Source organism: Pangasianodon hypophthalmus, chromosome 22 (genome assembly GCF_027358585.1).
Source record: "Pangasianodon hypophthalmus isolate fPanHyp1 chromosome 22, fPanHyp1.pri, whole genome shotgun sequence".
NCBI classification, from domain to species: domain Eukaryota; kingdom Metazoa; phylum Chordata; class Actinopteri; order Siluriformes; family Pangasiidae; genus Pangasianodon; species Pangasianodon hypophthalmus.
Window position 1 is genome coordinate 12,402,214 of NC_069731.1, and position 23,804 is coordinate 12,426,017.

The window sequence follows — 23,804 nt, forward strand, 5'->3', positions numbered from 1 at the left end:
AAGAATCAGTAAGTTGTTTAAATATCTTTTAATTTTGCAAAAAGGTCTGTTTTATCTGTTGATATAAAAAGCCTCTTAACTCAGTCGAAACATATAAATCCTCCATAATGTGCTCTTCTGTCTGTTTATATATATATATATATAAAAAAAAGCTTGATCTCTTGTTACATAAGACAGAAGTCTCTGCCCACTCACTTATCATCAGACTTGTCTCTTCGAAGTTTTCAGTGTGACTCTAAATCATACAATCAATTAAAAAGATCCAAATGTTAATCAGACTTTCATGTTTGCTTTCCCTCTGTGAAAGTCTCTCAAAAGCGAGACTTTGACCCTCCTCCTAAGCTTCCAGTGCCATTTACTGACACAGTGAAAGTGCAGCAGAGCAGTGAGCCAGCGCCTTTCATCACTGAAGCATGGATTTGTGAAGCAAATTAGCTCACAGAATTTTACTTCATTTTCTGGTATTCACGTTCAATTTGCAGCATTAATTGTTTCATGGGGTTAATCCTGGTATGCCGCTTAGCTAGGAGGCTGAAGGCTTGCGGATGTGTGTGTCTGGGTTTTCTACGTAACTCACTGTAGAGGGCTTTAACATGCTCAGAGGAGAAGATTCAGTGTTCGGCTATGCACTTTGTGAATGTCTGATATTTATGTGGCGGTCTGGGAAAACCAGTCAGATATTGCTACAGCTAGAAACCAAATATAACAGTATGACAAGTATCACTGATCTGTTGTTATTCAGGCTACTATGTAAATGCAATCAGACTGCCTAAAGATGTCTAGAACATTGCTAGCAAAGGGTGATTTCCTCACACCACGGAAGGAAGTCCAGTTGTTGGATAGTCACATGCCATAAGGAAGCAGACATAAGCCTAATCATTTCAGTTTGGAATCGGATCCCGGCTGTCAGAATGTCCATCATCATCAAAGCAAAGAAGAGCGCTTATACAGGAATTTTTAAAATGTTTAATGATTTAAATAAAAAAGTCATTAATAAAAAGAAATTTGCCCAACAGAACTGAATTAATCAGCAGTTATTTCTCCACCTATGTTAGCGTTATCAGAGATGAGTCAAGCGAAGAGACAATGATGAGGCTTAAATGATGCAATGATGAGACAGGCTGTAATAATTTTCAACTTTTAAAATTTGGCTCTTCAGTGTGCAAAGAGCCATACAGCTCATCACTTGCATTCAGAAATGGAAGGAAAGCCTTAGACTTTGGTTCAGCTACAACACAAAATACATCTTATACAAAAGTAATATAAATCATAAGAAATAAGAAGTGATGTAGTGTACAGTAGAGTGTACATTTTGGCTACTACTATCGCACCAGAACTGAAAAAAAGCTTGACAGACATACAAGTGACAAACTGAAAGTGACAGGTCACTTGGTGGTGTGAACGCAGACTCAAACCCGAGCAAGACTCTCTTTAGTTTCACCCCAGCAAAGCACTGCAGTGTTTGTTTTAAGTGCAGCAGCACAGTGAATACGTGACTCACTGCAGTGCTATGCTAGCTGGCAGTAGGGGCATGGAAGAGGATCACGTCCCCTCCTCCATCCAGGAGTTTCCATTTATCTGAGAAAGAAGCCCAAGGGCTCGTCTCATTATGTCCTCTCACTGTGGCTCAATTAAAGTTTAATAGTTTCAGACTACGCTGGAGCAGCAACCCAGGAGAGAAGAGATGTTCTGCTGATTTATATAGGAGAGCCTTGAGCTGTGCTGATTAATGCCTTGTCTGTTGTTGTTTTGTGCTGATTCCAATAGCTTTTGAAACAAATTGCCTTTTTATAATCGTCATTGCGTTTATTGTAGTCGAAGGTGCAATAAGGGTTAAGCCATCAAAACAGAATGCATTTATCGAGCGTGAAATTTGTTCTGTATCATTTTGGATTGAGGGCCTGAAGTTATGAGGGTCATGTTTCTCTTTTTCTCCAGCTGAAAGGTGTCTATGGGGAATCATTATCATTAACAGATATAATTTGACATTTTTATTTTTAAGTCCTGTACACTACAAATTAATTTTAACTATATCCTAACGGTGTTAACATTTTATACTATAATAGGACATTAAGACAATAAGACACCACTTATAATGTAATGTGAAAGCTCCTTTCCAATGATCCTCGATATGTATAAGGTATGATCATACAGTCATCCAGCATAGACACAGAGCGGACAGGATTTTGTGTCTGAGCTGGATACAGCGCTCTCTGCCTGTCACAACACAACACTACTACATCAGCAGTCTCTCAGAAATAAAGGTACCAATCTGTACTTTTCCTCGTCACTAGGGTGGTACCATCAAATGTGTATGCTTTGTACCTTTAGTATGTATCTTTTATGCAAGAAGGTGCATGTGGTTTACCTTTAATTAGCTTTTAGATTAATGGTCCATAAAGTCCAATTGTGTATCTTAAATCATTTTTAAAGGTTTCCAGCTAAAGTATACGTGATACATGATATTGGTGACAAGGAAAAGTACCGCTTGATACCTTTATTTCTGAGAGTGTGCTGTGACTATTCTTCTTCTCCCTTGTTGTCTCAGGTTAAGAAGGCCTTTTTCGCACTGGTGGCTAATGGAGTTCGAGCTGCGCCACTGTGGGAGACGAAGAAGCAGAGTTTTGTAGGTGAGTGATTTCACACAACAACAATCGCATGGGTTTTTTTTTATCCCTAATGCATCATGGGTATAAGTCAGGATGACAGTGTTATTGGTAAGTTCCTGTAAGATTTAGGAAAACCTGTTCACATTTACAACATTTTATTATTTATATTGTAATATCTCTTTGCACCTTATTCCACGCAAGAGCTGTGTACTGGTCAGCGCTGCACTGTGCTTTACTGTTCCTGTTGTCCTGTTTAGTAATTGTTGTACTGTCTTGCGCTGTTGCACACGTATGCACATGTGCACGTCATGCAGTTTTGTGTGTGTCTTTGTAGTCTGATTTAGTTCTGTGTAGTCTCATGTAGCTCTGTGTTGTTGATGTAGCGCCATGGTCCTGGAGGAACGTTGTTTCCTTTCACTGTGTACTGTACCAGCTGTATGTGGATGAAAGCCGCTTGAACTTGAACTTGAAAACCATTAACTGCAAATAATGTATGACTGCTAGTTAAACCATTGCCATCTTAGAGTGCTTTCACTTTTGCCACCCATTTGAAATAAACGCTGGTGGGTTTACTAAGGTTAGGATGTGGTTTGTTTAGGCAGATGAGGACGCATTAGTTGCACTCAGGAGTGCAGACCAAAACAAGTGGTCCGAGACCTCTTGAACCGGGTGGTTTTAGTCTGGCTCCAAGTGAAATCGAATGCAGTTCGATTTCAGTCAGAAAGTGATTCTGCCCTGAATCAACCCAACTGCAGGAAGAGGACTAAACATGTGTTTTATGGGTTGCAGGCAGCATTTTATAATTCTTTTTGGACCAATGAGCAAAAATAGAAAATAAATGCTGGAGGCAAAACACAAATTTTAAAATAGTTATTTACATAATTAACTAGTACACTATATGACCAAAAGTATGTGGACACCTGACCATTGAACATCCTTTTCCAAAACTCTGGGCGTTAATATGGATCTCTTTTGTTGTTATAATAACCTCCACTCTTCTGGCAAGGCTTTCCATTAGATTTTGGAGCGTGGCTGTGGGGATTTGTGCCCATTCACCCACAAGAGCACAAAAGGTCATGCACTGATGTTGAGCGAGGAGGCCTGGCGCGAAGTTGACATTCCAATTCATCCAAATGTGTTCAGTGGGGTTGAGGTCATGGTGCAGGCCACTCGAGTTCTTTCACACAAACCTTGGCAAACTGTGTCTTTTTACCATGTCACAGGGGCATTGTCATGCTGGAGTAGGCATGCTTGCTTCAGGTGAAGAGAAATCATAATGCTACAGCATACAAAGACATCCAGAGATAATCGTGTGCTTCCATCTTTATGGCAGTTTATGGCAGAAGGCCCGCACATGAGTGTGATGGACCGTTGTCTACATACTTTTGGCCATGTAGTGTAATTTATTGAGCGCCAGCTCCGTGTTGTTTGTGCTCGGGTGATTTTGTTATTTCTGTGTACTCTTGGAAAAGGTTTTGTTTACCTTTTTACTTTACTGTATTTCTGCCCAATGAATGAAAGAGCTTTACGAGTAGATTGCCCCACATGCCTCTCAGCCAACATTTTTTTTCTTTTTGGTTTGTTTAATTCTGTGCACTGTGAAGCTAATCCAAACCAAATAACACAACAAACCAAAAAGTATCAATTTCACTCTGAGTCAGACTCTACAAATATTTTCTGGTGAGGTCTCCCTTTTGATTTGCAGATTCTAATCAGAAATAGTTGGCATACCCTTAGTGTGCCCATGCTTGTCCTCTTGCTGAGATTATTGTCTCAGATATAACAACACACTTACAGACTATGTTATGAACCAGTACGAGAATGCTCCAGATGTAATTCCAGGCAGCTTTTTAAAGAGGATTTGTGCATAAACGTCTGAGAACCTGTACTTCTAGGAATACGCCGGATTTAACTCATACCTGGAAAAGTAAGATTTAACTCCAGCCTCAGGCCTAACAAATGCGTTACATATTTTAATGAAACTGCAGAATGCAGCAAAATCCTCTACTTTGCTGCTGGGCTTTTTATTGCTAAGGAATAAATGGACTGCAGGCTTTATTTTAAATGCAGCAGAATGTGGCATAAGTCCAAAGCTCCTACTGTCCGGCTTCTGGTGAGAAAGCTGTAGATGAAGGCTTGCACATCTCGCAGTGATTCTGTGCCTCACAACCTAGAAGAGTTATACGTGGATGATGCGAGGAGCAGGTTTGTATCGCTCTCCCTAGCACCATCCAGTGTACTCAACAAACCTCCCAACCCACACTTCAACAAGAATAGCGAATAGCATCACTGTTTTATAATTCTATACAGGAAATGAACCACTACTAATTCAAACATTTGCTGGACTTGGCTCTGGCAAATTAAGCTGATCATCAGATGCTGTTGAGATTCAGTGGCTGAATGTTAGCTGTAGATTTTGTGGTTTGTTTCATAAAGACAAAGGCTTTATGTCCCAAATCCTATACTGTAGTGACCAGCATGTCAAAATTGTATCCTAGTGTTTTTAATCACATGATTTTTCCATTGGTGTTGCCATATTTGGGAAATTTTTTTTGTCTTTGCTGCACAACCTGAACATAGAGGTGAAAGACGCCTAAAATAATCACCTAACTTCAGAAGAGAATAAACAGTACTTAAGCAAAGTCAATAAAATAGACTATGATATTTATGTACTTTCTCCTGAACTTATGATTAATAGTAAAATTGCAGAAAATCCAAATTTGGATTTTTTTCTGATATGTATTTATTTCATACACAACCCCTCTCCCTATTCTGGAAAGTGCTAAAAGCAATTAAGAGCAAACAAGTCAGCTTTAGGAATAAGATCCAAGGCTGGTTCATCAGGAAGAGGAAGAACTCTCCATATCAGCTGACTAACTAACTTTTGCTCATGTTCGCAATATGCACTGCCGAGATAAACTTCTCAGTGGTGCCATAATGTAGCTAAGTGGCTAACGAGACTAACAGTAGCTACAGAGGCAGCATGACGATGGGGAGGATCCGCTGCACTGCTGCTGGAGATGTTATTTATATATATATTATATATGTTATTGTTTCATTTATTGTCAGTATAAATTAAAATAAATCTTCTTAATGGACCACACACTGTCTGTACCCGAATTAAGCAAGCTATGAAACAGAATATTTTTTTTGTTTAACTGAAGGTGTGATAAGTTATGCCTTTATTTCATTAAAATAAACTTCAACAGATACATCAACAGTTCACCTTATTTCACATTTGAGCAGTTTTGAATATTTATTTGGTGATTTCATACTAATACATACAGTTTTAAGATTTTTTTTGTTTGTTTTTTTTTCTCCACCGATGATTGTTTTGCAAAATAAATTCTAATCAGATGAATTTACGACTCTTAAGTACGCTAATAGAGTTGTCTATGAATTTCATCAAAAGTAATTTTTTTCAAGACATTACACAGTATCTTTGTGATGATCAACGTATTCCTGTTGTGGTTCATAATTTCGGGGTGCTGGAGGCGGGACAAAATTGGTTGCGAAAAAGGAAATCGCATCAATGGAACACACTCAAATCCGACTTTGTTTTGGTTGCAGTAGCTGGTTATCTCGCACTGAGGTGTGGCGTTGTAGGCTGTGGAAATGCTCTATCAAGAGCACGAATCGGTGTACATTTCTACTCGTTTGCATCGACAGACAGAGCGCTATGCAAATTATGGCTACAAGTGATACAACAGACACATTTGTGTGAATGTCGGTCGCTTAGCAACACAGGCAGGAACACGCGTCCGGTAAGTGCCCCTGATGCAGCGGATGAATACATTCGTATAATTCAAGCGTGCAAAGGCAGTTAAAACAACTAGATGTTTTAGCCTCCTTGAATGCGAAGAAGAATGTAGACGAAGTCATTAAGAGGAATATTTTTGTCTGTATCAGCCAAGGCACATGTGTGCAATGTGTGTAATATAGATTTAATATGTAATATGGATTTTGCAATTGAGTTGAGTCTAATTTATTTTAATTCGTATTTATTTTAATTAGTTTTAACAAAATATTTAAGCAATTGATTTAAAAAAAAAAAAATGCCTGAGGTGCCTAGAAATCACTGTATAAGTGCTTAGAAAGGGTCAAATTTGGAAAAAAAAAGATGAACATTCCCTTTAATTTGGTGGGAAGCTACTGGAAGCCCTACATTCATGCTGTTTGATCAGGCAGTCACAGTACGTTTGTTGGTAGCTAAAATACAAGCTTTAATTAAATTGCTGTCATTCCTATTAGATATAACTACTTAGTGTGAATACTAAGTACACATCCTTCAATTATGTCTAGTTGTACACACTTGTTACCGTGCTCTGTGTAATTATCAGCTTAATATAGTGCCTTAATTCTGCAAGTAAAGTCATTTATGATGCAGTAAAAATTTAGATGCTGTTGATCATGTAGATTTGTTTGGTTTGGCTCTCCTGTTTTATGTCTCTAATGAGTGTTTGTGCTGTCCCAGCCTGAGGGATATTAGAGTCATAAAGTATTGGAAGTGAACACATTTGTTTGTCTGTGATGAGACTTGTGCTGAATGTGGACTTTGCCATATAAAATGGCGCTCCTGTTTAGATTGAGTTTAGAGTGAAAAATGGCAGGAAGCAGGTAGAGCCAGGTGTAGACAGTGATTTATAATTAAAGGAGCTCTCCGTTTATGTCAGAAAACAACACGGCTCTAGCATCTGTCAGCGAAGCTGTACCACGGTTTTTAACGCCGGACCTATCAAACTCTGACAGCTGAATCACAAAGGCGTAGCAGCACTGCAGCGTTTCTAGGACTTGAGCCTGTGTGATGCTCTAGAGATCTCCATATTTGTAAACTGCTTTGTGAACTGCTTTATGTCGGTCTTGAGCTGGTATGCCTGCAGCTCTCTCTCTCTCTCTCTCTCTCTCTCTCTCACTCTTTCTCTCACTCTCTCTCTCCTTCCCTGCTTTGTAGGCTTTACAGCCTGTTGAGAACAGACAAAAATACTCTGCACTTCACAGCCTTTCAGTTAAGGTGGCAGCCATTCTGTAAATATGCAGCTCTATGCAAATATCAACTTTATCATGGAAAGGCCAAGTTGTGAAAATGGGAAAAGCAAAAATTCCCCACATCTGTCTATATTAACTGTTCTGATTAAATGCAAAAATATACATTTTTCAAAGACTGTGGTTTTGTCACTTTCCTTTCTTATATGTAGTTTCAAAAACTTTAGCATATGTTGTAAATCTGTAGTTTACAAGTGAGTTCTGTCCATGAAATAATAGTAAACTGTGAATAAATCAAGCTTACTTTTGGATATTGGTCACATGACAATACATGGACCCGCCTTATTAGTGCTTATTATTAAGCTTGTACAGATAACGAGTGACGGCTCCTGAGTGGCGCGTCAGAAGAGTGTTCAATCTATCTAGAGTTCGAATCTCTTCCATGGCTGGGAGCCAAGGGAGCAAAATTGGCTGTCCTTTCTGGGTGGGAGAGATGGCTTTACTCTATCTCTCCTGTCAGTCACAGCGACACTAGCCAGTCGTGGGTGTCTGAGCTGTATGGTTGCGAAAGAGGCCAGATAGCGTTCTCCTCCGAGCTGCATGGGTGGCAGATGTAGAGGTTGGCTTTGTGTGTCTTAGAGGAAGTGTGTATGCCCCATTCTCCCTAGTTTGTTGTGTGATAGGGAAGTTGTAACTAGTGGGTAGAAATTGGCAAGACTAAATTGGGGTGGGGGGGAACCCTTCCTTGAGGATGGAAAAGTGAGAAATGTATTAGGTGGCCCACCAGGCAAGTGAAGGCTCCAGTGTGCTTTCCCAGTCCCATGTTTTGGTTTTCTTTACCCAGAAACCTTGCTTGTCAAGCCTAAAAATTGGAAGCTAAAGTAGTTTTTTGGCTAGTTAAGTGCATTAACACAGAGTAAGGGAAATGAATGACTGTATGCTCATGTAGCATTTGTTTGTAAAAAGCCAGAAAGTCGCTGGCCAGCGTTTGGGGTATGAGCTGCAGGGTTCTGTCCTCACCTCATATACAAGATATTATTCAAGTCACCTATATTTTATATTTTTCAAAACTAAATGACGGTTTTACCTGCTTGTTTCTATATTCGGAAAACATTGTCTGTATTCCTTGAATGCTAATTAACCCACTTAGTAAAAATCATTACGCCAGATTGTGCAGCATTGACCTCACGTCGCTGTGATGTGCAGTAAGTTTAGCCATTGTTACATGACAGTTGAAAATGTTTGTTTTATGAAAGTCAATAAGGACTAGGATTTTTAAGGTCTTTGTTTTGTTGTTGATGATGTAGACATGATTGTTGTTGTCTTCATGTAGACATGAAGTCTGCCGGTCACGGGTACCCGGGCAGCTGCTGTGTCCATCCCACTGCCAGTGTGGTAGTAATGTATGCTGTTACATTCAGTACTGTACGCATAGCAGAGAGAGACTGTTAGACCTGATGAGTGATTGTGTGTGATTATGGCCTTTTCTTAGTACTGCTAGCACAGTGCAGTATTATTATTGATGTTCTGCTCTCCAGTGTACATTTCAGACATCAGCAGTTTTATTTGCACGCGTTGCATCAGCGTCTCCCCACAGCAAGCACACACACACACACACGAACAACGCACTGCTTTGCTGAATTGGTTCCCTAGTGAGAGGCTGTAAACTGAAAGAGCTTACAACTCTGCGCTATGATCATCAGAGTCTCATTCCTGCTTCCCTCCAACCTACTATATATAGTCTGTGTGAATGTCTGTGCCTGTGTGTGTATGTGCATGTGGGCGTCTGTCTGTGTGTCTCTGCTGTGTGTGTCTCTGCTGTGTGTGTCTCTGCTGTGTGTGTCTCTGCTGTGTGTGTGTGTGCGCGTTTGTGTGCACCTGTGTGCATTTGTGTGTGTTTCTCTCTGTGTGCATTTTTGTGTGTGTGTGTGTGTGTGTGTGTGTGTGTGTGTGTGTGTGTGTGTGTGCACCTGTGTGTGTGTGTGTGTGTGTGCACCTGTGTGTGTTTCTCTCTGTGTGCACCTGTGTGTGTTTCTCTCTGTGTGCACCTGTGTGTGTTTCTCTCTGTGTGCACCTGTGTGTGTTTCTCTCTGTGTGCACCTGTGTGTGTTTCTCTCTGTGTGCACCTGTGTGTGTTTCTCTCTGTGTGAATTTGTGTGTTTGTGTGTGCGTGTCTGTGTGTGTGCGCGCGTGTGTGTGTTTAAAGTACTCTGAATCTCTTTTTTTCCTTTTTTTTCCCCACAGGAATGCTAACAATCACAGACTTCATCAATATACTTCACAGATACTACAAGTCACCCATGGTATGTCACGTGTACATTTACTTTCTTTACATGTACAGTCAGTGTGTATCATTATTAAATGTGTTTTTATTTTTCACCAAGTGCAGAACTGGTGCAGTGCGAGGATGTGTAGGGCTGCTACAGTGTGTGTTTATCTGTATATGATCCATAAATACTGCACTGCAGTCCGGTGCATTTCCAGGCTTCTAGACACACTCTTTTATGGCAGTGGGCCTGTAACCGGCAGATGCAGCAAATTTAGCAGATAAAAATATCTCACAGTGGCCTTGCTGTATCTGAGACTTGCTTTCATGGTCTCTACCCAGGAATTAATGCAGAGAAGGGTCAGGAATGCACGAACCTTTCTCTCATCACAGTTCAGTTCACCGAGGTTGTTTATTAATCCCTCTAAAGTTTTATTGCCGTACAGTTTAAAGCACTAGTCACTGAGATTTAAGATGCATTGTTCTTCAGTGGCGTTCAGTTAATGGCCTGAGGAAGCTTTGTTCAAGGCCACACTCACTGCTTCCTCCTTTCACTGTATCTTCTCTTCTTTCTCATTGCCATTTATAAGCCCCTTTTCATTTTCATCTGATAAAATCTGGGAAGACTAAAATAAGGAAAAACTGCAGATAATATAAACAAGTAGCAAATCCTAACTATAACTCCACAGGAGTGTCCTCGCTCCTACATAATAATGAGCAGAGGAATGTAGACATGTTGTCAGATCTGGTCTGTAGAGACAGGAAGTAGTTTTAGGGCGGGGTAAAATTCACCTCTGAGCTCAATTTGTCATTTTTTATTCCGGCCCTGTGCCATCTTGTGTGTTAAACCAGGTAAAAGGCAGGGTTTCATGATCCTTTCACCCACTCAGCAGGTTCCTTATGATGCTGATGAGCCATTTTGTTTCCTCTCGTTCTTTTCTCTCTGGTCATTATCACAACACAGCTTAGAGACATAACTCACACCTACACACATACACACATACACGATTCACTTGCATCATTAGCAGCCTATGCAACCAGAGACCTGCACAAACCTGATCCATGTTTAGAGCTGCACTTTTAGACCTGCTATTGCGTCACCATGCTCTATGTGGATCTTAATTGGAGTCCCTGCAGAGAGACCTACTTGTTAGAGGATTTGTTTCTTGCTTTTCCCTTATCAGTAATGCTCCTTCTATTCTCTGGGGAGGAGGTCACACCTACTTTCCACAGTACCAGGAGATGATTGTGTAGTATATTATCTCCAGAGCAGTTATTGGATTCCCAAATCACCTCAGATTGCTGGTTTGTGAATAGAATATTGCAGACGTAGTAAATGTTCAATGGAGTACACAAAGCCTTCAGAGAAATAGGACATTTCTGATAAACATCAGTCATTAAAGTGCTTGTGAGGTTATACACTTTTTTATACACAATTCTGTAGCTACTTTTTTTGACGGACCTGCTCATGAGAGTGTTTGTCGTGTTTCAGGTGCAAATCTATGAGCTGGAGGAACATAAGATTGAGACTTGGAGAGGTATCAGTCACTAGTCACTTATCAATCCTTTTTAGCCTTTTTTAAAATAAAGGTCATTTTCCATTGTGACTGAAGGGTTCTTTTGTTTTGTTTTTTTCGACAGAGCTCTATTTACAAGAAACCTTTAAACCTTTAGTCAACATATCACCAGATGCAAGGTAAGTTTTTAGTTTTTTGTGTGCAGTAAACATGATTTTTTGATATTATCTTTGATTTTGCATGCCCTGTTAACAGCCATTATCACAGAAAAATGGATACACAGAAGTATCTTGTGGGTAAGATCTAATGTCCGTAAATTTAAAAAAAAAAAAAAAACCTGCATTTTGCAAACAGTTGGCCTCATTTGTCAGTCTTTTACTAGAGTTGTGAGTAAAAGATTCTTTAGGCCAAACTGAACTCCTGACAGATTTACAAAAGTTTCTATAATGCTGATTTTCTTCGTGCTTGTGTACGTATTTTGATTAATGCCAATCGCCCATACATTACTAAGCATGTTCAAGGTGCAGCAGATTTACAGAAAACTCCATAAAAGGCAAAGCTCACAGGGAGCTGAAAACAACAAAATGAGAAATAAACAGTGAAAGAGCACCTCTTAAGCATGGCACGTGCTAAATGCAGCTGAGCCATTGCAGTGTGTCGGCTATGATAGACACAGGAAGTCCTTTTATATGGTGGTATTTATTTTGTTGTAATTGATTAGCTAGTCTTATTAGTCTTCAGTTATCAATTTGTTTTGTATTGTTTTCTTTTAAGACTGATTTTCACAGATTCTCATTAAATTAGTTTTTGTAAATGAAATGATATGTAAACTTGACAACATATTCTGTATAAATTGCAGTAATGCATTTGTATTAGCAGTTGTAGAATTTGAAACCTATGACTCCAGGTTCACATTAGTGAGTTTCCTCATACGTAGTTGTACACGAACTCGTGCAATACGTATCTTGAATATGGATCTTGCTATCATGAGATACAAATATTTTCCAGAACTTATTAAATTTTCACGTTTCTTTTGTAAGTGCGCTCACGAACGATTTATGAATAAATTTGTTCATATGCAGTTTGATAAATGATGATGCTTTTCAAGTTATTGAATACGGGTAAAGTATCCTCTTTCTACAAACACGAGAGATAAAGTGTGTGTTCGTGTGTGTGTTTGTGTAGCTTTGCGATTTCCCTGAGGACCCTTTCCATATTTTTATCTCTTCTCCCCTGCAATGAAGCTTTCTGATATTTCAGTGCAGTAAATAATTCAGCGAGCATCCTCTAAAAAGAGTAACGGGCAAGGTTCTGAACGCTCTTATTTCAGGTTGCCCTTTGATGTTCAGCTGAAACCAACTTCGTTCTTTTCTTTTTTTTATTAAGTCTTCAGGTCAGCACAGTTGCTGGATCAGTTGCTAATGGGGAAACGTCTTCCCAGCAGGATCTGTGTGTTGGCCTTGATACCAAACGGTCTCGGTACACTGATTCTAGAAAAAAAGCAGAGGTAATCTGTTGTTTTCTGTGTATTTGGCAGCATATTCGACGCTGTGTATTCGCTAATCAAGAACAAGATTCACCGCTTGCCCGTTATTGACCCCGTCAGTGGGAATGCACTTTATATCCTCACGCACAAGAGGATCCTCAAGTTCCTACAGCTTTTCGTAAGTGTCATGTTGATTTTGTACATTTTATTTTATTTATTTATTTATTTTTTTTAAAGTCTGCCATTTTTCAGGGTTAAACAAACATTTTTCAAAGGTTGTTTAGACCAGTGAGTCTCAACTGGTTTTACTTCAGGCCCCAAATTTTACGTTGGACATCAAGCCATGACCCAACACTAAACTAAAGTTGTTTATCATATGGAAGTAAACAAAGAAATACGTATTAATATTGTGCATGAATGTTATTATTGCTACTAATAAGTATCCTGTTAAAGGTCTATTAAAGTTGAAAAATAATAATTTACTTACATACTGAGTTAAGGTTAAGGTTATACTTCATAAGTATATACAATGGAAAATATCAGATTATTAAATGCAAGGCATATGCTTAATAAAGTGCAAAATTAGTCATTTGCATGACATTTATATGAAAATGGGCAACTATGTAAATGCATAAACATAATCCTGATTAAGTGCAGTTTATCTAGACTTGGCAAAAAAACAAACACCGAGCTAAGTATTGAATAACAGATTGTTTACTGAATATGAAAAATGCACAACTATTAAATGCATAAACATAATGAGCTCTAACTGCAGCTAACAAGCACAGAGCTGTGCAATCATAGCCTGTGCACATCAATGGGAAGCCTGAGGATGTGATTTCATTTTGGTAAGTGTCTCAAAATCTGGGGTGATTATGGACAAGGCAACCCTCAGATCATGTTGAATGTCCAGTCAGTCTCTGTGTTTGTTTTTGAGTTGTGTCATTGCAGAGAATCCACTTTCACAAAGGTAGGATGTAGTGAAAGGCGATGTAACCTTAATGGCCTTACAGGAAAGTTCTGGATTACTCATCAGTAACACTGCACCAGAACTGGTGGACGTCCTCTTTGATCGCATCTTTCAGTGTCCTGTGCAGCACTGGCACAAGGTCTTTGGCTGCGAGTGCTTCTTTGTTCAGGAAACAGCCGTTCCATGTAGCACCAGGTGCCCTGCCCATGATCCTCTGCACAGCCTGCGATTTCTTTCCCACCACTGCTTGCAAGTTCAACACGTGTATCCCAGTCCAGCTGATCCCTAAAAAGAGTGTGTTGAATATGGCGTCTACAGTTGTCCTGGTCGGTGGCTCTGCACTACACAGAAACTGTTCCTGAACATCTTTATCCCATACATGTCTAACATAAACTAACAGGATGGCACAATCAGATACATCTGTTCATTCGTCTAGTTACATAATCGTCATTTGCCTTTATCCGTGGCACAGTCTGTTGTTTTATGTCCTCGGTCAGATCTTGTATTGTCATCTAGTGATTTGCAGCAGATTCGCCAAGGTGCTCTCTGGTCATGTCAGTTACCTCGGCTAAAACAAGATCCTCTGTAATTGTGTGGGCATTGTGCATTTTGCAATGCGAAGAGTATGATGCACCGAGTGCTTTCTCCTTAACACTACACGTTTTTGATCACTTTTTGAGATCCCGTTGCTTTCTTTTGAAACTTGAAGCTTGTTTTTATGGCTTGAGTGTTTTGTCTGTAAATGCTCTTTGAATTTCAATGATTTCTTGCTTTCCGCAGCCGATAATTTACTTCACAAAACACACTGTGGTCTGCATAAATCATGCTTGTCTTCTGCATAAGTAAACCCATATTTTATGTAACCCAGGTCGTATTTTCGTTTACCTTGCATAGTTTTTTCCATTCTTTTTAAGGAAGAGGGAATTTCACCCCATTTATCCTTGTTAGCACCAGTTGTTTACAGATGAATTCGCACCAAACTTGACAGAATTTGATTGGATGCAAATGACATGACCAGATTTATTTTTTTGTTGGCTATAACCACAGCTACAGGGAGCATTCCTTATTTATTTATTTATTTCTTTATACTTTTTTGAAACTATAATTTGCTTTATTGTCATATTTTCCGTTTTATGTTTTATCATTTAAATTTAGAAAAATTTTTTCTTCCCGGAAGATCGCAATCATAAAGGGCTTTTGGATTGAGATCCACCAGTTGAGAATCACTGGTTTAGACAAAATCTGCCCTTTCTTCCAGCTTCCTTGACATCTGTACCAGTTTTAAATGCACAGATAGACATTTGGCAAACACTGTTATTATATTTGGGAGACAAAAGTATAAGATTTTCTTTTTACCTGTGTGAAAATACCATGCACTAAATGCCCTAAAATGATCAGCTTTATGAATTCATCGAACCTTGAAAGCATGTGGTAGTAGAAAGCAAGAGGGCTGGCTGTACTATTTTTTATCTAAAAAAAATGAAGTTATGATTTAAGTCCTAATCTTAATGTCCCTAATCTCTCACTGTTGGGGCAACCTAGTTAGCTAGCCACTATGTTCCCTCCAAAATCACATTACACCCCCAGTCGCCTCTCCACACCTCGCCTCACCTCAAAATTCCAGTGCAATTTTTGTGTTGAGTAAAGAAAAAATGAAACATATCAACTAGTTATTTGAAGGAATGGATGGAAGCATTCAGTATTTTTTCTGTAGAAGAGACGAGGAGAAGCAGAGATGTTGAGAGGCCGGTGCTGGGAAGTAAAGTCTGTCAAACACGCTTATCCCTCGACTTATCCCTAGACAAATCTGGAAGGGATTAATGTAATCTGTCTGATTGGCCATGTTCACACTAATCTCTTTACACACCTTCACGCTTATCTCTGTGCACACATTCACACTTATTCACACTTATATCTATAGCTTTGGTTATAATTTGTAAAACAATAAAGACTTGCTGTCATGGACTGTGGATTGGACTCTGAATTAAGATTCCAAAATAAACCTAGTTAAATTAAGGATATATTCATTATAGGTGGCAGGAGACCCTAATATTGTTTCTGTATGGTCAAAATATGTTGTAATAGTGATTAAGTGTTTAGTACTTACATTTGTTTGACAATTCGCACTAGATTAACATTCTCACTAGAGCCATTAATTTAAAAAAGTATTAAAATTTTAATTAAATGATTAGGTATTCAAATGCTTTTGAAAATTAATTTACTGCCTATAATTTTTCTTCCACAGACAGAACAAACATTAGTAGTTTGTATAGCATAAGGTGTAGAGGGTGAAAATTATGTTGCTTCTTAATTAAAAGTGAAAACAATAATATATTTTTTTTATATTTAGCTAACTTTCTGTTTTCTTGTTGCTAATATTTAGCTAAATGTTTAAGTTGTATATGCTACACAAGTAGTTCACACACTTTTAAAAATGTCAAAATATGCTATAGGTGACATGCAATATTTCAGAGCCTTATTTCTTTTATATATTTTTATTTATATTAATGCACTTAAGTAGCTAACTAGCTCGTGATATGTTATACTATGTCTACATTTTAGCCTTGTCAGTTAAGACTGGAACTGGGCAAGCACACTGGAGATTTTTCTGGCCCAGTGGTCTAGCTAATGAATTTATCATTTGTTCACACATGCACACGTCCGTTGTTGTTTTTTACCTTTTTTAGCTGCTTGTACACAAACTGAGCCTCAGTCCTACCACCATTGCTCACTGCACCTCAGACAAATTCTAAACTCTTGTCTTTAGTTCAGTCAGTTGTTACGGGTCTTTGTTCTGTTCAGGTGTGTGAGATGCCAAAGCCTGCCTTCATGAAGAAGACCCTGGAAGAGCTGGGCATCGGGACGTACAGCAACATCGCCTTCATTCACCCTGACACGCCAATAATCAAAGCTCTGAGCATCTTCGTGGACAGGAGGGTTTCAGCTCTGCCTGTGGTAGACGAGTCCGGTAAAGACACACAGCATGTCCGCTATTCTCACCAACACTCCTAATCCACATACTAACGCATTTTAACCCGGACCATATGAGACCTCACTGTCCTCACTGTCTGCTTGCTTTACAGGAAAGGTTGTAGATATTTATTCCAAGTTTGATGTCATTGTAAGTATTTTTTTTTTATATTTGGCTCATTTATACTAGGAATTATTGACCGCTGTGGGATCTCATGCTCTGTATGTACCTGTTGTTTGTGTAGAATCTTGCTGCTGAAAAGACCTACAATAACCTGGACATTAGCGTGACTCAGGCGTTGATGCATCGCTCCCAGTATTTTGAGGGTGTCATGAAGTGCAACAGACTGGAGACTCTGGAGACTATAGTGGACAGGATAGTCAAAGCTGAGGTGAGTTCCTAGGAGACACACACACACACACACATATGCACACATAGTGTACAGGGTAGTGAAGATGAGGCGAGGCTCCGAGCTTTACACACGTTCATATAGTCAAATATATGGTGAATTTGCTTCTGGGCAACAAAGACACACGCGCACGCACACACATGTAATAGTTTACAGAATATTCAAAGCAGAGATGAGCTCCTAGGAATCATTCTCAGAATGGCAAGGTTGAATGCAAGTTTTTCTCCACCTTGGTTTCTGGATTGAAAAAGTAAAAAAAAAAATGTACTTTTATTTTCCCCATGTTATATTATGTATTGTATTTTACTGGAAAAAAGAATTTAATGTTTATTTAACTAAAACTCCTGTTACAACAGTAATTAAATAATAAATATAGCTGTATGCACCTTTGATGCTTGGACCCCTAAGTATTAAATATTAGAGCAAATGAGTCCAAGTCAGCAGTTACCATTATTAGTAAATTCAAAAGCTTGTATACTTGATGATGTCGTCTAGTTGAGGGATTAAGGGTCAGCAGCTCTGTAAATATGTTCCCCACAGTCCACATTTATTTCATGAACATTATTTAAATTATTTATTAGAGCCGTAGAGTTTTCTATTCCTGAGCTCTCCATTGAAGGAACATATTATATCCATGTGGGTGTTATTCACAGGCTACTTGTCTTTGAGTTATTGAGGTTTGGATTAAAGCCATTCAATACCCTAAGAACTCAATAACGCATGGAACAGCTTTGATAATAGTGGGTTGTGATAGGGGTGAGGTAAGACTGAGGGTAGGGTCTTAGGGTAGGTAGACTGCAAGATGGCCAGATACTGCTGCCATTCAGGATTTTCTGTCTCCCCACAGGTGCACAGGCTGGTGGTGGTAGACGAGGCTGGCTGCATCGTGGGTATTGTGTCCCTGTCGGACATCCTGCAGGCCCTGGTCCTCACTCCAGCAGGTATAGACGCTCTGCACTGCTAAAGCTCCTCTCTGTTCCCGGACTCCTCTCTCTTCCCACCCCAACACACACGCACACAGGTATCGCCCTCATGCCACCCTGGCCTTGTCAAGCACAGGACTGCTGCACTGCTGTCACTGCAACCTGCTGCTCTGTTTGTGTGAGAGCATGAGGTTTTACATTTTATCCTTCTCACAGCGTGACTGACAAATATCATCGGAACTTTTCTGATGCAAATGTGTGTGTGCATGCAGGCGTGGTTGTGTGTGGTTGACATCAGCAGCCAGCCCAGACATTTCTCCTAACTTTTGCAATGTGCTGGAGCTTCTCTCCTTGTAGAGGTGCCCATCTTGATAGATGGTGTATTGTGTCTTGTCTCTACAGTGCACTGGCTACACACAATAAACTTCTAAAAGTATGCAATAATTACACAGTAAGTTTATAGCCTCGCAAGCCCGAACTCGAGCTATTGTTAGAAGAGTTATGTAATGTTTATACAAACAACTAGGCCAATTTAGTCGGTGGCCACTAACCTTAGAGCCATTGGTCTTGGAGATGTAAAGTTTTTTATATTTTATTTTGTTTAAAAAAAATTTTAAAGCAAAAAGTATTAACAGTGGCGGCCAAGGAGGAATCTGATGTGCACCCATTATTATTATTATTATTATTATTATTATTATTATTGCTTTTGTGTGTGTGCATTGTGACGTTGTTGGCAGGTCATGCGCATAAGAAGGTATCCAGGTGATTCGCCTCCCCTCTCGGTTATCCAGTGTTCTTAGGACCACAGTTACATACATACGTAGGGTTTATCTTAGGTAAAGATTTAGAGAGTGCAGAGAGAGTAGGTGGCAGCTGCAAGTTCTGAACAGTGTGGTGATGAATTTTAAGAAAATACAGGCTGTTGTTATTTGAGGTGTGGTAGATTCACTGATTTGCATGGATGTGTATTGTCTATTCTATCTGGCTTCTGAGAGTAAATCCTCTGTTACAGCCGGCAGATGCTTTTTGCTCTCAGAGAGAAACTACCTCTACCTGTATACATTAGAAATGCCATCTAATACTGCACATAGGCCTGTATTTCTGGATAGAAGGTAATACACCACTGAAGCTGTTATGGGCAGCGGTGGTGTTGTTTGTTGTCAGTGCACCTATCACAAATAGAAATAAATGTGTTCTTTAAAACTGGTAAGCCAGTCAGACATTTTCTTTTTAATGAACACAAGAAACAAATTGACTGGTTTCACTTACAACACAAATGTTGCTCGCTTAGATTAAACACTCACTGGCCTCTTTATTAGGAACACCTGTACACCTGCTCATTCATGCAATTATCCAATCAGCCAATCATGTGGCAGCAGCACATTGCATAAAATCATGCAGATACACATCATGTTCACATCAAACATTAGAATGTGGAAAAATGTGATCTTTGACTGTGGCATGGTTGTTTGGTGCCAGATGGGCTGGTTTGAGTATTTCAGAAACTGCTGATCATCTGGGATTTTCACACACAACAGTCTCTAGAGTTTACACAGGAACAAAAAACATCCAGTGAGCTGCAGTTCTGTGGACAGAAATGTCATGGTGATGAGGAAGGTCAGAGGAGAATGGTCAGACTGGTTTGAGCTGACAGGCATTCAATAGTAAAGCAAATAACCACTCATTACAACCGTGGTGAGCAGAAAAGCATCTCAGAAAGTTCAGTGTGTAGAAGCTTGATTTGATGGGCTACAACAACGGAAGACCACATTGGGTTCCACTCCTGTCAGCCGAAAGCAGGAATCTGAGGCTACAGTAGGCACAGTATCATCCAACCTTTAGAAAAATTATCAGGTTACATCCAGTTTACATGAATTAGATTTTTACGCATGTGCTGCTTAAAATCTACCACATGATTGGCTGATTGGATAATTGAGCGGGTGTACAGGTGTTCCTAATAAAGTGGTCAGTGAGTGTAAGTCAAGAGGTCAGACCGAACATGGACAAAAGTTTTGATAAGAGAAATAAGGTTACTATTTTTCATCTTTCCTCTTATCTATACAATTATTTAAGATTTCATAGGTATTTTTAAATGTAGTACTGCTGTTGCTCAGAAAACAAAATGTGCCTATTTTGGCTTGTATCAAGTATTGTAGTGTTTTATTTTGGCCAAAAACCCCGCTGTTTAGAGTAGGCCGTTCTCTTTTATCAGCTTCCAGGTGCTCTTGACGTGCTACACGTGTTAACTTCACAAACACCCTACACATTGTGGGATGTTACTGAATGCACTCTACTGGGTGTGAATATCTTGCACTGAATACAGATCAACAAGTGTTATGAATATTAACCAGCAGATGGATTGCTGTGAATTTTGCTGTTGATATGCATGGATCAGATTTTAGCGTGAACTGAATGTCTGTTTAAATGCTTTTTTTCCTCCTTTTTTTGTAGTTTTTTTGCTTTTCATATTTTATTAAGCATTAAATCTGTCATAGAGGTCTAAGCACAAGTAGGTAGTAGTAGTTTAGGATGTTATGGCCTTCAAATTAGGATGTTTATTAGGGTTAAATCCTTAAAATGTAATATTTAGTGTGCTATTACTACCTAATATTGTTCAGGCTATGGCAAACCTGTTGTGTATTTGGAGTGTAGTTAGTGGACTGACATTGACATGGTGCAGAATGAAGCTACTTTATATGGAGCGCAAGAAAAGCAGTAGCTGAACAACAGCTGAGATTATACCAGGAAATTTGGTGTGATTCATGTGCACTTGAGCTATATGATGAAATAATGTTGAAATGTAATGATATCAGTGTCACGACTGACGAGGAGTTTGACATACTCACATGCTGTGATACCTCCTCCCTCACCACAGCATGGTGCAATTGACCCTAGCTAAACCCCGACACCCATGTTTTCTGTTCCAGCATGTCAAATGTGGAGTGATCAAGGGTAGAAGACTTAGTATTTTTTTTTTTTTTTTGGAACAGTATGTCTGAGACAATTAGAAATATCAAGAGGGTCTTAAGATGGTCAAAGTTGAGCCTAAAGTTTACAGATCCTAGTCAGAGAATCAGCAGCTTTATTAACGTTGATCCATGTAGATGACCTATGACTAAACGAGCAGCGCTGTCCCTACACTGAAGTACAGGGAAATGTGTATCTATGCATTTTAATGATTATATTTAGTGTGAATGGCTCACTGATTCATGATGAACGTTTCCAGTATGACAAAGTAAACTGATTAGGCTGTCATTGTTCTCCATTTCACAGGAATCTCTACTTATATACACACGGTACTAAGTTCAACAGAAAGTAATTTAAAGCAGTTGTTTGTGATGCATGTGATTTTTTTAAAATTTTTTTTTAAAACAGGCTTAAACTGCTACTGTGCTTTTCAGCATTGTTTAATTTGGATGCTACACCCCTCCTCTTGTATCCTATATGTAGGAAATGGGTGTAATTTCTCTCCCAACTCCCACCTGTGTAAACTTTTGGGAAGTCAGTCATCCAACTTAAGCCTGGTTTACACTGCGTGATTTTGCTGTCGCTGAAAAAAATTGCTTACAAGAACTCTTTGGTTGTGAGTTGTCATGTGACTTGTTCACCAGCGGTCGATTTAGTACCGTTGTGACCAATGTCAGCTGACGGCGAGAGATTATTGGCAGTGGCAGAAATTTTACAATCTCAGTGAGCACTGCTATATCACTCGTCTAAAAGCCATCAACAGGAGGGCAGTATAGGAAGACACAAAACTCCCAGGATAGCCACAAATACGGTACACAAATACAGACAACAAACATCACGTTATTTTAATAGGAGCTTGTATAGTGTAATAAAGTAATAATTGTACAAGACTGCACAAATCTAAAACCAACTTTAAAAGTATCCCACATGCGACAGCTTAGCGAGTCCTGAAAGGTTGTCAGGTGCTCGAGCCTTCTTACTTTCGCTAAGCTGTGATTGGTCAGTCGCGGCTTAGTCGCAACAAAGATGTCCTTACATACACTAATCTGTCCTTTTCTTTTCCTGTCTAGGTCTGACCAGGAAGGAGAGTGAGGAAGCTGAGTGATGCACATCAGAACTGCTAAATTCTGTCATGCTGCTGGAAGAGGAAGCGGGAAGTAGATTTGAAGCTGGAGTTTGGGATGAATTTGCAGCCCACTGAGGGCTGGCAGAAGGAGGAAAAGGGTACATGGGTGCAAACTGAATGCTGCTGAAGGCCAGACGAGGAAATGGATTGATGGGGGGAATGGATGGATGGGCTACAGGGGCGACAAGGTGGACCACCAAGGATCTCTTCCTCACAGGGATTCTGCAGAGCTCAGTGTCTAAAGCTGTTACTGCACGCTCACTATCACTACATATGAAACATCACCATCTGGTGTCCATTCTGTGTACTAAACTCACTGGTATACTTAGGACTGTACCATCAATATCATCTGAGGGGATTCCTTCTAGTGACAAACAACTTAGAACTGGCTTTATTCAGAGCAATTTTTTTTTTTCTCATTTCCATGTTCTTTGTTTATAGCACAGCTTTGGCTTGTGGGTTTACTTGCACATTTGAAACTGTCCTTTAGTTCTGTACCAATTTTATCCTCCCTTTATTAATATTCATCTCCCCTCTTTCTTTAAATGGTGCCTTCTGTCCACCAGTTGTCGCCCATTACGGATGGCCAAGAGAAAGCCAGAACAGCGAATGTTCAAATGAAACAAAATGAATGTCAGTGTATCTGAAAACCAAAATGTTTGGAATATGTTGTCAGTGATTTTAATAGTTTTAAGTTTATATATATATATTTTTCCTTCCTTTGAAAAGTTTTATTTCAATAATATGTTTTTGGAATGATACTGTAAACATAGATTCAGCGTTTTATTTATTTGTACTTTAATATTTGTTATAATTTTTTTTAAATGTCAAATGGGATGGAAAGATACGTTCAGGCCCTATGCATTAAAATGACGTTCTTATGACTTGACATTTAGTGCAATTTCAAAACGCAGCCGCTGCCTACAAGCAGTTATTTCTTCTCTCCAGGTAAACCGGAGGCATGCAACGAAACCCCTCATACTCCGTATCAGTTGTACTGTACATAGGAAGAGCTTGTGAGATATCTACAAAGTGCCAGAGAAAGGTCTATTTTTCTGTGCATTCAATGTATGTTTGTAATATTACAGATTTTCATTTGCAGGTCCTGTCATCTTTATTGTGGCTGTGTTGATGGTAAAGGTCACTGATGAAAACATCATGTCCACTGAAAATTGTACATCACTGGCATGAAGATGATACTACAATGGTTAAACATTGTGGGTTGATTTTATTTTTCCATTTTGCGGTTTGGAAAACAATAAATCATGCTACTGAATCTTTGAATGATGTGCATTGTGCTTGGTTTTTTTATATTGCTTGTTATGGTAGAGATGCATGTATAATTAGGGAATCTGCATATTTTATTGCATATAAGCAACTTAACTTTTCAGATTTTTATTTTAAGGCACATGAGCTAACAAAAATGAACTCCTGAAGTTTGCTGATCATTAAAGCAGTCCATATTGACATAGTATGCAATAGGACAGTCTAAGATTTCACATATTATTAATGGAAAGTTCTAGTTGGAGCTTTTTCTAAAAGGGACATATTCTGTTGAAGAACCTTTAAGGATTCCC

The 23,804-nt window shown here is 39.2% G+C and overlaps 1 protein-coding gene across 6 annotated transcripts in view; it reads left to right on the plus strand.

Annotated features, from left to right (window-relative positions):
- prkag2a (protein kinase, AMP-activated, gamma 2 non-catalytic subunit a) overlaps positions 1-23,511 on the plus strand; it is a 94,919-nt gene extending 71,408 nt beyond the window's left edge. For 5 of the 6 annotated variants that reach the window (XM_026937798.3, XM_026937799.3, XM_026937800.3 and 2 more), the window contains 10 exons: positions 2,549-2,630; positions 9,837-9,895; positions 11,351-11,396; positions 11,500-11,554; positions 12,913-13,039; positions 16,634-16,799; positions 16,915-16,952; positions 17,047-17,193; positions 18,059-18,152; positions 22,172-23,511. In XM_026937798.3, the coding sequence (XP_026793599.1) occupies positions 2,549-2,630; positions 9,837-9,895; positions 11,351-11,396; positions 11,500-11,554; positions 12,913-13,039; positions 16,634-16,799; positions 16,915-16,952; positions 17,047-17,193; positions 18,059-18,152; positions 22,172-22,206 (849 nt within the window). In that variant the 3' untranslated portion in view covers positions 22,207-23,511. Of the gene's footprint in view, positions 1-2,548; positions 2,631-9,836; positions 9,896-11,350; positions 11,397-11,499; positions 11,555-12,912; positions 13,040-16,633; positions 16,800-16,914; positions 16,953-17,046; positions 17,194-18,058; positions 18,233-22,171 lie in introns of all 6 variants that reach the window. The other variant, XR_003404147.3, reaches the window with a different exon arrangement.
- The last annotated feature ends 293 nt before the right edge of the window (positions 23,512-23,804 follow it).